This window comes from Salmo trutta, chromosome 14 (assembly GCF_901001165.1).
Source record: "Salmo trutta chromosome 14, fSalTru1.1, whole genome shotgun sequence".
Classification (NCBI taxonomy): Eukaryota; Metazoa; Chordata; class Actinopteri; order Salmoniformes; family Salmonidae; genus Salmo; species Salmo trutta.
In genome coordinates, this window is record NC_042970.1 from 11,715,920 (window position 1) to 11,729,439 (window position 13,520).

At 45.2% G+C, this 13,520-nt stretch overlaps 2 protein-coding genes across 2 annotated transcripts in view; one reads left to right on the forward strand and one right to left on the reverse strand.

Annotated features, from left to right (window-relative positions):
• The window catches only part of LOC115207393 (protein kinase C and casein kinase substrate in neurons protein 1), a 34,868-nt gene extending 26,166 nt beyond the window's left edge, over positions 1-8,702 (reverse strand). The window contains exons 1-2 of the mRNA XM_029774434.1: positions 8,597-8,702; positions 4,457-4,544 (exon numbers count right to left, since the gene is read on the reverse strand). The gene's annotated coding sequence lies outside the window, so the exon portion shown is untranslated. The remainder of the gene's footprint in view (positions 1-4,456; positions 4,545-8,596) is intronic.
• A 1,326-nt stretch (positions 8,703-10,028) lies between these two features.
• On the forward strand, positions 10,029-13,370 carry LOC115207395 (40S ribosomal protein S10). Its single transcript, XM_029774440.1, has 6 exons — positions 10,029-10,149; positions 10,850-10,999; positions 11,400-11,574; positions 12,038-12,124; positions 12,673-12,728; positions 13,284-13,370. The coding sequence occupies exons 2-6, from the start codon at positions 10,850-10,852 to the stop codon at positions 13,329-13,331; spliced, it is 516 nt and encodes a 171-aa protein (XP_029630300.1). The 5' UTR covers positions 10,029-10,149; the 3' UTR covers positions 13,332-13,370.
• The last annotated feature ends 150 nt before the right edge of the window (positions 13,371-13,520 follow it).

Below are 13,520 nucleotides of genomic sequence, written 5' to 3' on the forward strand. Positions count from 1 at the left end.
TTTCCTGAGTTTTACCCGCATTCCCAGCATAAGGCGCTCGTCGATTCAGGCGCAGCTGGGAATTTCATTGACAGATCATTTGCCCATAAATTAGGGATCCCCATTGTTCCAGTGGATATGCCCTGCCCAGTTCACACCCAAGACAGTCGACCATTAGGGTCCGGGTTGATTAGGGAGGTCACCTCGCCCCTGGGCATGGTGACGCAGGAGGGTCATAAGGAGAGAATCAGTCTCTTCCTTATTGATTCTCCTGCGTTTCCAGTGGTGCTAGGCCTACCCTGGTTAGTCTGTCATGATCCCACTGTTTCGTGGCAATGGAGGGCTCTGACGGGGTGGTCACCAGAGTGCTTGGGGAGGTGTTTAGGGGTTTCTGTTGGTGCTACTACGGTGGAAAGTCCAGACCAGGTCTCCACAATCCCCCTGAATAGGCCAATTTGGCTCTCGCCTTCTGTAGAAGGCGACTCAATTACCACCCCATCGACAGGGGGATTGTGCGATAAATCTCCTGGTAGACACCGCACTTCCCAGGAGTCATGTGTATCCCCTGTCACAAGCGGAGACGGTGGCTATGGAGACATATGTCTCCGAATCCCTTCAGTCTTCCACTTCACAGGCCTCCTCGAGTTTCTTTTCTGTGAAGAAGAAGGAGGTATGCGCCCGTGTATTGACTATCGAGGTCTAAATCAAATCACGGTGAGGTACAGTTACCCGCTACCTCTCATCGCCACGGCGATTGAGTCAATGCATGGGGCACGCTTCTTCACGAAACTAGATCTCAGGAGCGCGTACAACCAGGTGCGTATCTGGGAGGGAGATGAGTGGAAGACGGCATTCAGTACCACCTCAGGGAATTATGAGTACCTCGTCATGCTGTACGGGTTGATGAATGCTCCATCCGTTTTCCAAGCCTTTGTAGACAAGATTTTCAGGGACCTGCACAGGCAGGGTGTAGTGGTGTATATTGATGACATTCTGATATAGTCCGCTACACATGCCGAGCACGTGTCCCTAGTGCGCAGGGTGCTTGGACGATTGTTGGAGCATGACCTGTACGTCAAGGCTGAGAAATGCCTGTTCTTCCAGCAGGCCGTCTCCTTCCTAGGGTACCCCATTTCTACCTCAGGGGTGGAGATGGAGAGTGACCGCATTTCAGCTGTGCGTAATTGGCCAACTCCCACACGGCAAAGGAGGTGCAGTGGTTTTTAGGGTTTGCCAATTACTACCGGAGGTTTATCCCGGGTTTTGGCCAGGTGGCGGCTCCCATTACCTCACTGCTGAAGGGGGGTCCTGTACGTTTGCAGTGGTCGGCTGAGGTGGACAGGGCTTTTGGTCACCTAAGGGCTCTGTTTACCTCGACTCCCGTGCTGGCCCATCCGGATCCTTCTTTGGCGTTGATAGTGGAGGTGGACGCGTCCGAGGCTGGGATAGGAGCCGTGCTCTCTCAGCGCTCGGCCTCGCCACCGAGGCTCCGCCCCTGTGCTTTCTTCTCGAAGATACTCAGCCCGGCGGAGCGGAACTATGATGTGGGGGACCGGGAGTTGTTGGCTGTGGTGAAAGCCTTGAAGGCGTGGAGACATTGGCTTGAGGGGGCTAAACACCCTTTTCTCATCTGGACTGACCACCGCAACCTGGAGTACATTCGGGCAGCGAGGTGACTGAATCCTCGTCAGGCAAGGTGGGCCATGTTTTTTACCCATTTTGTGTTTACCCTGTCCTACAGACCAGGTTCCCAAAATGTGAAGGCAGACGCACTGTCCCGGCTGTATGACACAGAGGATCGGCTCATAGATCATACTCCCATACTCCTGGAGTCCTGCCTGGTAGCGCCGGTCGTGTGGGAGCTGGATGCGGACATTGAGCAGGCGTTACGTACAGAGCCCGCTCCCCTCCAGTGTCCAGCTGGACGTCTGTACGTTCCGTCTGCTGTCCGTGACCAGCTGATCTATTGGGTCCACACGTCACCCTCCTCTGGTCATCCTGGTATCGGTCGGATGGTGCGCTGTCTTAGTGGGAAGTACTGTTGGCCCACTTTGGCTAAGGACGTGAGGGTTTATGTTTCCTCCTGCTCGGTGTGCGCCCAGTGCAAGGCTCCTAGGCACCTGCCCAGAGATAAGTTACAACCCTTACCCGTTCCACAACAGCCGTGGTCACACCTGTCAGTGGATTTCCTGACCGATCTTCCTCCCTCACAGGGTAACACCATGATCCTGGTCGTTGTGGATCGTTTTTCTAAGCCCTGTCGTCTCCTCCCTTTGCCCGGTCTCCCTACGGCCCTACAGACTGTGGAGGCCTTGTTTACACACGTCTTCCGGCACTACGGGGTGCCAGAGGATATAGTGTCTGATCGGGGTCCCCAGTTCACGTCGAGGGTCTGGAGGGCGTTCATGGAACGTCTGGGGGTCTCGGTCAGCCGGGTTTTCACCCCGAGAGTAACGGGCAGGTGGAGAGAGTGAACCAGGATGTGGGTAGGTTTCTGAGGTCTTATTGCCAGGACCGGCCGGGGGAGTGGGCGGCATTCGTGCCCTGGGCAGAGATGGTCCAGAACTCGCTCCGCCACTCCTCCACTAACCTCTCCCCCTTCCAGTACGTACTGGGGTACCAGCCAGTTCTGGCGCCTTGGCATCAGAGCCAGATCGAGGCTCTGGATGACTGGTTCAGGCGCGCGGAGGAGACATGGGACGCCGCTCATGTTCACCTTCAGCGGGCCGTGCTGTGCCAGAAATCTAGTGCAGACCGTCACCGCAGTGAGACCGGGTCTGGCTCTCGACCAGAAACCTGCCCCTCCGTCTGCCCTGCCGGAAGCTGGGTCCGCGGTTTGTGGGGCCATTTAAAGTCCTGAGGAGACTGAACGAGGTATGTTACAGGTTACAGCTTCCCCCCGATTACCGTATCAACCCCTCATTCCATGTGTCTCTCCTCAGGCCGGTGGTGGCTGGTCCGCCCCAGGAGGCTGAGGTGCGGGAGGTTCCTCCGCCCCCTCTGGACATCGAGGGGGCCCCGGCGTATTCAGTTAGATCTATACTGAACTCGAGGCGTCGGGCAAGGGTCCTTCAGTACCTCGTGGAGTGGGAGGGGTACGGTCCGGAGGAGAGATGCTGGGTTCCGGTGGAGGACGTGTTGGACCCTTCAATGCTGCGGGAGTTCCACAGTCTCCGTCCGGATCGCGCTGCGCTGCGCCTCGCCCTCCGGCTCATCTCTGCTCTCCTGCGCCTGACTTCATGCACCAGCTACACCCACCGCCTGACAACAACTAAGCCCAAAAAGCATAAAAAATTGTGTCATGCCTTGATTACATTGAGACGATTACACATGTCCGTGTTTGTATTCGTGGGAATAATTGAGAACAGATTTCCTAAATTAAACTCATTTTTAGCTGAATTCCTGGTGATTTTAGAAACTTATTTTTACTAAAAAATGTAAATGTTGTAGTAAAAACTTTGGGGGCCAAAAAATATCACTGGTGGGCCGGTTTTGGACCGCGGGCCACCTGTTGCCAACCCCTGGACTATAGGGTATGTCTGCCAGCTAGACGTGCATGGGGTCAGAGGGTTAAATGGTGCCTTGGAACAATCAAACAAGTTCTGCACCTAACACTTTGACAACATAAAGCCATTTCCTCCCTCCACCGGCCCTTGCTGCCCTCTCCCATAGCTCTACAGCTCTCCACTGAGTGGACGCTGTAAATCTGGACTATAGATGAACAGTTAAAACCTGCAGTCAACACCCACATGGGTTTCCATTATGTCTGAATACCAAAAGGCACCCTATATCCATAGGGCTCAGGTCAAAAGTAGTGCACTATATAGGGAATATCGTTCCATTTGGGACACAGCCTAGGTCTCAGACAGTACTGGTGGATGGATAGACAGAGCCAAGTCCTTCTCCTAACAAGCTATTCTGTATGGGAGCAGTGGTTACATTAATGAGATGCATGTGTGTTCACTGTTGGAAAGGTGATGACTCATGACTGAGACTCATAATGGAAGAATTTATTTCCTTAATCCATCAAGGAAAATTAAGAACAAAACAGAGGATTTCCAAATGTGTTTCCAACCAACCAAGCCATTTAAAGCTGAAGTTGGGACACATACAGTATCCATTTCAGCCAAGTCATACGCTGCAGAGGAATTCACCATCTGCTCGTCTCTCATAGGCTCTACAGGCAAACTGCTCAATTACCGCCCAGCATGGTGATTGGGCTGGGTGCCTGGGCCTGCCTGGTCTGGGCCTGTGGAGAGCCCCTTCCCTGCCGCTCTCGCCATCTCTTAACCAGATGCTAATGATATGATATGCTCCTCCCCTTCCTTTTCCCCTATCCAATTGTGTTAGATCAGTGAATGACATTTTAAAGGTACAAAGTCTGCATCTATATATAGGGAGCACACTCAACCAGTAGAAAACAGGGAGTTTCTGTGTTGAAATGTGAGCCTAATCAGAAATCAGTGAAAACCCTTACCTTCTCAACTGGGCCAATCACGTTTCCATATATCCCCATGCAGGTTTGGATTGTGTTCCTTAAAATCCCCACCCCTAAAGAAGCACACCTAAGGAGACAAGAGAAAGCCAGTTATAACATCAGGAGTAGGATTATGGATTTCATAATAAAACAAAATGACAGACGGACACACACAACTGACGTCTCCATCTCAGAGATTCATATATCTCCTATAATCCCTCTCTTCCTCAATACCAAGATGGATCTTAACAAATATGAATCTGATCTCCTCTCTTCTAATGTCTCTCTCCATCTTTGTCTGTCTGTCCTTCAGACCGGCAATAAGAGCAGAGAAGACAGCCATGAGGGATCAATGCCCTCTCCAAGAGAAAGATACAAGGTTTTGGCTGTGCTGTCAGATGAGACTGACCTATGTTTACTGGACATTTTGCAAAGGTCTGTCTGTATAGAAGGAGAACTGAACAAAGAATGAGAATGACTCAAACGAAATCATCAAAGCACATGATGTGCTTTACTTGGAACAACCTAAATAACAATTTCGAAGTACTCATTTTAGGTGCCTCATAAAACACAAGTGGCCTTATATGAAGGAAGCGAGTCCCCAGTCACTTTCTACGATACAAGCAGTGGACTGGACAGTGATGTAACGTCGGCAAAAGACAGTCAATGGGAAATACTGAACCTGGCCTTTACGGACACCAGAGGCAGCCTCTCTCTCTGTCCACTCCAGTCGTCCCATGTGAGCATCCTATCACTATCTCCAAATACCTAACAGCTCAATCCTAAACTTTGCACTCAGCCTCCACCACCATCTAGATGATGCACTTCACTGAAAGAAGGTGTTAGGAGAAACCTTTCATTTAGAGGTGTAGTAGGTTGAGGGGTAAAATCCCCTTGTGTTTCAGTACTCAGAGAGGAGATGGTGTGGGAAGTTGGGGCATGGTAGCATAATGCCGTATGTTGCAAAAAGATAAGGAAGTAAGACATGACAGCTGGATTAGAACCATTTCCCTGTTTGACCGCTAGGTTTTCTGGGTATTATGACACCTCCACTGTGGGACTCTATATGAGGCCTAAAAAGGCAATGGATATCCCAGAAAATGTTGTTATTTATAGCCTATTATTAAGCTGTATTGGGTTCATAATGTAGTACTAGATGAAATGCACACACATATGTAGCATATTATGCTCTCTGCCACCCAAATATACTGAATATGGATTTGACAACAACTAGGCCTAGTAAAAATATGGAAAATCTGCATACATTGCTGAACCTTACTATTCCAAATAATGCATCTTCAGGCTACACAAGCTTGGAATGGGTAAAACCAGTGATTTGGCTAAATGAAATGCAGTGTCATTTAGTGTAGGATTAAGATTGTGGAGAGCAGATGTGACAAGGAGGCTTGTAGGTACAAATGACTGAGGCAAACAGTGAATGGATGTGTCCATGGGGAATAGCCTACAGTCCTACAGTGGCAGATTCACATTCATTTGGAGAAGAAAAACAACTTATGATCTGGCTAATTAATTACATTAGAAATGGTGCCACATCTGTCATTCCTCCTTCAGAGCAGTCAGCTGAATTGGGGTGTATAAATCAGACGTGTGTCCTGGGCCCCATTCATATTCATCACATTAATTCATCCAATTACACACTAACACAGACAGGGGCACACACACACACACAGACGCATAGACACATACGTGACGCGAACACATAGAAGCATGCACACACACAGACACACAGGCAAACACACTGAAGCATGCATGCATGTAGGCAAATACACACACACATACACAGTACTCTGTATTACCCTCTGCTCTTCTAGTTTCATCTTGCCCTTCACTTCAGAGTAAAACCCTTATGTGGACCCATTGCGGCATGCATCATAACAGACTTTGATAAAAACATAGATAACTGTGTTGGTTTATTCATCTCAAACAGCAGATGGCTTTCATTCAGCTCATTTATGCTCAGAATGCAAACACAGAGCATGGTGAGAGAACGAGAATGTCTGAGAGGAGTGACTGTTTTTCTGCTGACCAAACAACACGTGGACACTTGAACAGAGCCAACTCTTAAACAGTGCTGAAGACACACTTCTTGATCTGGAGGTAAATGTTGGCATGGAGTATTGCCAAGGCCAACATATTTGGAGATTCAAAGAAATGTTCCAGGTGTGGGTTCGGCTGAAACAAAATAGACCTGCACATTGCTAGGCCTATACTCCCTAGTGCTTTTCTTCAATGAACCATTTTGGCTTGAAATGGGGCCTCGCCAGGACAGACAGCAATGAAATCAACCTGCATGTTATTGTGCTCACTTCCTTCTATGGTCAGGTGTGGACCAGCAACGTACTCTGAGGTTCAGTCAGGCCAGTGTCATTCAGCATGGTGATAGTGATGGTGAACTGAGAGTTCAGGACCCTGGACAGTGCCCTGTGAATCTCTCTCTCTAGATGGTCAGACAACCTCACTGATAAGAGGCTGCAACAAACATATGCAATATATTTAATGTTATTATGAGGTAGCAGCTACCCTTTAGCTTTTGTAACCAGATACCATGTCTCACTGTACTGGTTAGAGCATCCTCTCAGCTGACCCTCCATCACAGAACCTGAGCAGACCCGACTCACATTAGGACATTCTGCGTTCACACATGCAGCACAATTCTGATATTTTGCACAATTATTGGTAAAATAGCTGATCTGATTGGTCAAAAGACCAATTAGTAGAAAAAGATCAGAACTGGGCTGCCTGTGTAAATACAGTCCAGAACTATCAGGAGTCAGGACCTGTAGAGCGGTCTTTATCTTAACCACTGCTAGGGCCCACTAGCTTAGTTGGTTCAACCAATTCTGCTCCTATTGGTGATTATCTCATATCTCTCAAGCTTACTCAAGGAAAGACATGCTCCTCTCATACATTGTTTAAACGCCTGGATGGTAGATGGCATTGTTATGAATACTGTACTAGATGTATAGATCATTTATCTGTGAGGTTGTTTAGGGTATGTTGGGGGAAAATGTCCACTTAAGGAACATTTCTATTTTCTGAGAACAAAAATGTTTGGTAAACATTTTTTTTTTTAAGAGAAATAAGTGGGCAGAATTATTTTTATTTTTTTTATTTAATAAAAACCAAACATTTTGAAAGGGGGTGTTTTGCCCCACTATCGGGACAAATTGATCCCTGAAGATTAGTGTGTTAAAATCAATTTTATATGTTTAATTTTTTCCCTTTTTTTGTATTGACTCTTAAAAGCTAAAGTCTAGGTATATTACTATAATTAAATAAATCAAATATCAAAGCCCAATGATGTAAGGTCCCTCTTCATTTTCACGCTTCCTGTCAAAATCATCCTAAAGTATCTCAAAATTGATTTCAATGAAGTTCACTGAAGTTACTTATAGATGATTTGTTCAACGAAGTTAGTTATATATACTATAGATGATTTGGACATGATTTGAAAATGCTAATATGGGTACTATTGACTTGTATTGGATTGTCCTAGGGCATTTTGCCCCAAACATACTAACTTTACATATTATTATTTTATAAAAAACTGATGGCAATCTCTCTAGCCAAGTGGATTATTTTTTCTTTAGGCTCCCTTACTGGTATATATATCTAAAACGTTTATAGATCTAAATATATTTGATTAGATATAGGCTTAAAACTTTTTCTTAATGACAAAATATTAAAGCAATGTCCCTGAACCAGGGAAAGTCGATTGTTTTTGTTGTTTCGTGAAATAAAGTGGTTTCTGTGAGAATTACAGGCAGGGGATGTTCAACCCCAAATCATCCTATTATCCTCATTCAAAATGAATGAAAACAAATTAATCATATAAATAGTTATTATGCGAAGCATGCTATAGGTGCGGTATAATGGCGTTATTTGACTGTCAAAAGGCTATAGTAGCTATATATTGTACAATTTAGGCTACTAAAGAATAAAGCAACAAAAAAAACTGCAGGGTGAAAAAGTATCGCTGCCGCGGGTAGCAGCAGTACAAAATGGGTTGCGTAGCCTACCAGTCAAACGATACAGTTCTTAGCCTATTCTTCTTGCTCTTTCTAGTTTCTACTCAACCAAACTACAAATTGTGAATGCGCATATAAATGCATGACATACCAGAGAACGCAATGCGATGTGTCCGACTCCCTTGTTGGCCTAAATATACAAATATTTCCGTTATAATAGCTTGAATGGTCGATGGACCCTGCTCAGTCAACTGACAGCAAAGGCTTGTCTTGTGTGTTGCACTTAAAGTGCGGGGGGCAAAGAGGCGACAGATGGGGGATGGTCCCAGGGCCGGCTCTAGCCTTTTGGGGGCCCTAAGCAAGATTTGGTTTGCCCCCCCCCTGAATTCTACACATTTTTCCATGACTTATTCCATGTTAATTATATCTGAGTGAGAGTGACTAACAAAATCAATGGGGGACCCCAGGAGGTCAGGGCCCCTGGGCACGTGCCCTGCATGCCCGGTTTGTTTTCGGACATGATTACTACAAGTTTAGAAAAGCTGGCTAGCCTAATTTACCAATCTGAAAATTGTTAGCTGACATGCCAAATTGAATGACCGTCATTGACTGACATAACAGAAAAATAGCTGATGCACAATGAAGTTTCGAACGTACACCTTGTTGACATCCCAACTTTTCTATAAATACCCTAGTGGACTGGGGCCCTAAGCGACTGCTTATGCCTGGAGCCGGCTCTGGATGTTCCCCCCCCATCTGAGATATCTACTGCAGCCCTCATCCACATACAACACGCGTTCTGCCAGTCACATTCTGTTAAAGGTCCCCAAAATATACACATCCCTTGGTCGCTCCTCTTTTCAGTTCGCTGCATCTAGCAACTAGAACGAGCTGCAACAGCAAACACTCAAACTGGACAGTTTTATCTCAATCTCTTCATTCAAAGACTCAACTATGGACACTCTTACTGACATTTGTGGCTGCTTTGGTGATGTATTGTTGTCTCTACCTTCATGCCCTTTGTGCTGTTGTCTGTGCCCAATAATGTTTTTACTCTGATTTGTGCTGCTACCATGTTGTACTGCTGCCATGTTGAGTTTCTACCAGGTTGTTGTCATGTTGTGTTGCTACCATGCTGTGTTGTCATGTGTTACTGCCTTGCTATGTTGTTGTCTTAAGTCTCTCTTTATGTAGCGTTGTGTTGTCTCACTGTCGTGATGTGTGTTTTGTCCTATATTTGTATTTAATTTATTTGACATTTTTTTATCCATCCCCCGTCCCCATAGGAGGCCCTTTGCCTTTGGGTAGGCCTTCATTGTAAATAAGAATTTGTTCTTAACTGACTTGCCTAGTTAAATAAAGGTTAAATGAAGAAAAAAATGAAAAAAGCTTGCAAGGATGATTGGAACAGGTTCAGATTGAAGTGGCGTAAACTCAGACAGTGTGCTGCAGAGATGTGTTCATTAATTAGACTATGTTATTAACAAAAGTGCATGGATATTTTACCCATATGGTAATAATAGTAAATAGTAAAAATTAGAATGAAAATAATTTAACCATACTGGTAATTCAATGTATCTTCCTACAGTTTTCCCGCCCGCTCAGTAGATGGCGTTAAAGCTGTTAGATCCAACGCCTGCGCATAAACGCTCTTGAACAAGTTCTGTCTTTCCTTCCGGCTCCGGTCCCCTAGCAAGTTGTAAGGTAAGTAAATTCCAGAAAAAATTATCGTAATAAATCTCCAACATCTTACATTGTATGAAGCTGTTACGCTCAGTTTACATAGATGTGTATTTCGTTGTTATAAACATCCACACATTTCCCAAAAAATAATTGTATTACTCGAGAGGTAGGCTGATATACACAAGGTAGTCTAGGTAACTACCCGGGCATGACTGCATTTTGGTCAACGCTAGATAGCTTTTTTTTTTTAAACTAGGCAAGTCAGTTAAGAACAAATTATCATCTACGATGACGGCCTACCGGGCTAACTGCCTTGTTCAGAACGATAGAACGACTTTATCCTTTGAGATTACACCAACATTGTCGGCTCGGGGTTTCGATCCAGCAACCTTTCGGTTACTGGCCCAACGCTTTACCATTATGCTAACTTACCTGACGCCTCTAAGCTTTGCCGGATGCAACAGATACACGTTTAAGTGTGGCGTTATCATTAGACTCTGTATAAGCCTGGTAAAAATGTTTTTTATATATAACGTTAGTTGTCCGACGAAGCTGGTTAGCTACCTACTGGGGTAGATGACATAGGGCTCCCAATCTTGCTTGGTCAAACCGTGACCACCTTGTAGGAGGATGGAAGCCAGCCAGTAATTGTGGGTAGATGGACATCCCTGTTATATTGCATGCACGCTGACGCTTGTCTCATTGTCGTTTGTGTGAACAGATGCTGATGCCCAAGAAGAACCGTATTGCGATCTATGAGCTCCTCTTCAAAGAGGGCGTCATGGTGGCAAAGAAAGATGTGCATCTGCCCAAGCACCCCGAGCTTGCCGACAAGAACGTGCCTAATCTTCATGTGATGAAAGCAATGCTGGTGAGAGAAACTATTGCTTCTACTTTGTTGTTATCATCGTTTTATCCTTTGAGACTGGGGTGCAGTTCTTGTGTCAAGTAGCATGATGTCCACAGGTATAAACTGTGTCTGGTTGCACTATTAGGCAACATTCCAAGTGTGTTTGGTAGCCAGTTAAGGACTGTGTTGTATCTGAAGTCAGATTTGTTGATGTGATGACCTAAAGGTGAATTTTGTGAGTGAACTACAAGGGTGACAGTGAAGAGATGATTCATATCCGATGTGGATTTGCAGACTTGTACTCAGTTGGTCTACATAAAGAAGTTTCCTAGCATGCCTTGTCTATGATGTTGGATTTTTTTTTTTTACTTTATCTTATCTCTGGCTAGAAAATGCATGTTTTTGCATGTTTGTCTTTCAGTCCTTGAAGTCACTTGGGTATGTTAAGGAGCAATTTGCCTGGCGCCATTTTTACTGGTACCTCACCAATGAAGGTATCCAGTACCTGAGAGACTTCCTGCACCTTCCACCTGAGATTGTTCCCGCCACTCTGCGCCGCCAGATGCGTCCTGAGACTGCAAGGCCCAGGCCCAAGGGTACGTCCACTTGTAGGCCTACCATTTTCACACTGCTGAGCTGTGTACTACACATCCACTGTAGTTGCTGGAACTGTGCTGAAAATAAAGGTTCCAAGCCAGCACAGTAATGTGAATCTGGTGTTACTGTTCCTAGTAAGGCCCCTACTTCAATAAACTGGGCTGGAGCATTCTAATCCTGGGGGTTTGCAGTGTGCTGGCTTTAGTACCAGCTCAGTACTAACAACTGATTCAACTAATCGTGGTATTTTTTAATTTGGGCCGATTTAGTTCAATCATGTGGGTTAGAGCTGGGCTTGAACAGGTCTGCATACACTAGTCCTCAAGGACCAGACAGTGAGGACTATTGAATTTAGTGCTTTAAAGCCCTAGGTGCTGATTGGACCTCAACGTGATGATCCTTCCTGTGTTTTTGAGCGTTTTTAACCTCCCACTCAGCTGACTGTTGTCGTTTCTTTTCTAGGTATGGAGGGAGAGCGGGGAGAGAGGCCCGCCCGCTTCAACCGTGATGGGGGTGACCGAGACAATTACAGGAGATCTGCTGCACCACGTATGTGTTACAGGATCCTGCTCATCCTAAAGTAGCTTTCAGCCAACTGGCCATTTCATCTGCTGACTAGTGTGCTTTGTAGCTTCAAATACACTGACGGTAACCCTGCCTTGGTTTCCAGTAGTAATGACTTGTCTCAGCCTTTGTGTAACTAGTGTGAAGGTTGATGTTGAATGGGTGAAAATGTTTAGCTTACAACCTATCAGAAATAACATGGTCATTCACATTTACTGATCATGAAAAGCATGCAGTTACTTCCTGTGTAACTCTGATGCAGCTAAATGTGCACAATTGTTTTGCATGGAATAATCAGAAATGTTTAGTTCTGGCCCTCTTCAATGGGTGATATTAAAATCCAAAAGTTTGTTTATTTAACAATCCCTTAAACCGCATGTAGTTGTCAATAGTTTTAGTGGATATGGGGTCTCCTTGCCCCCCCAGCAGCCAAATTGAACTTGTGACGTTTTATTGAAAATGACCCATAACTTAAAATATTATTGGGAAAAGAATGTTTAGCTTACAAGCTGTTTTTTTCTTCTTCTGTACAGCTGGTGGAGACAAGAAAGCAGAGGCAGGTGCTGGTTCAGCTACAGAGTTCCAATTCGTAAGTACCGTATTGCTTTATGGTATTGTAGTGCGAAGCAAGGGCGTATTCATTATGTCGATTCTGTTCCAAAACGTTTCCTAAATGGAAGCAAACAAAACGGGACCTACCTGATTTTGTCTAATAGAAACTGTTTTAACTGTTTGGACTAATGATTACACCCCAGGTGTTCTCATCTGTTCCTATGGAGCGACTCAATATGCTGGTTACACTGACAAGTCTAAATAACAAATGATCAAAAACGATTTTAAGTTTATTGGATAACCGACCGTTGAAAGGTTGTATACATCTGTTACTAGAATGGGAAATGTTCTTATTTTGTTGCCATTTAAATTGAGACTCAACTACATGACATTACCATGAGAAATTGTAATTGATCAGCTGGTTTGAAAAACTGCATACCTTGTGTAGCCAGAAGCACTGGTCTAACGCATTGAGTAAAGTTATTCGGGTAGACAAATTTGGGACATGAATTGGAAACATAACCGTATGATTGTTTTCCTGACCAACTGTTGTCCTGTGATGTGGAAGCTTACCCTTCTCTCTTGTTTTCAGAGGGGTGGATTTGGACGTGGCAGAGGACAGCAGCCTCCTCAGGAGTAAATTTCTATCCATTTCTTTACAATAAACACACAAAACGCAGCTCTGTCCTTTTTCTTTGTCAGTGCTTTAGATACTGGCCATTCTGGATTCATGTAGTATTTTTCCACAATATACATTTACACTGTGTGTGGAATGAGGAGTGTTAATTCACACACTACAGTAATTATACTAGCTAAAGCTTGGCAAAGG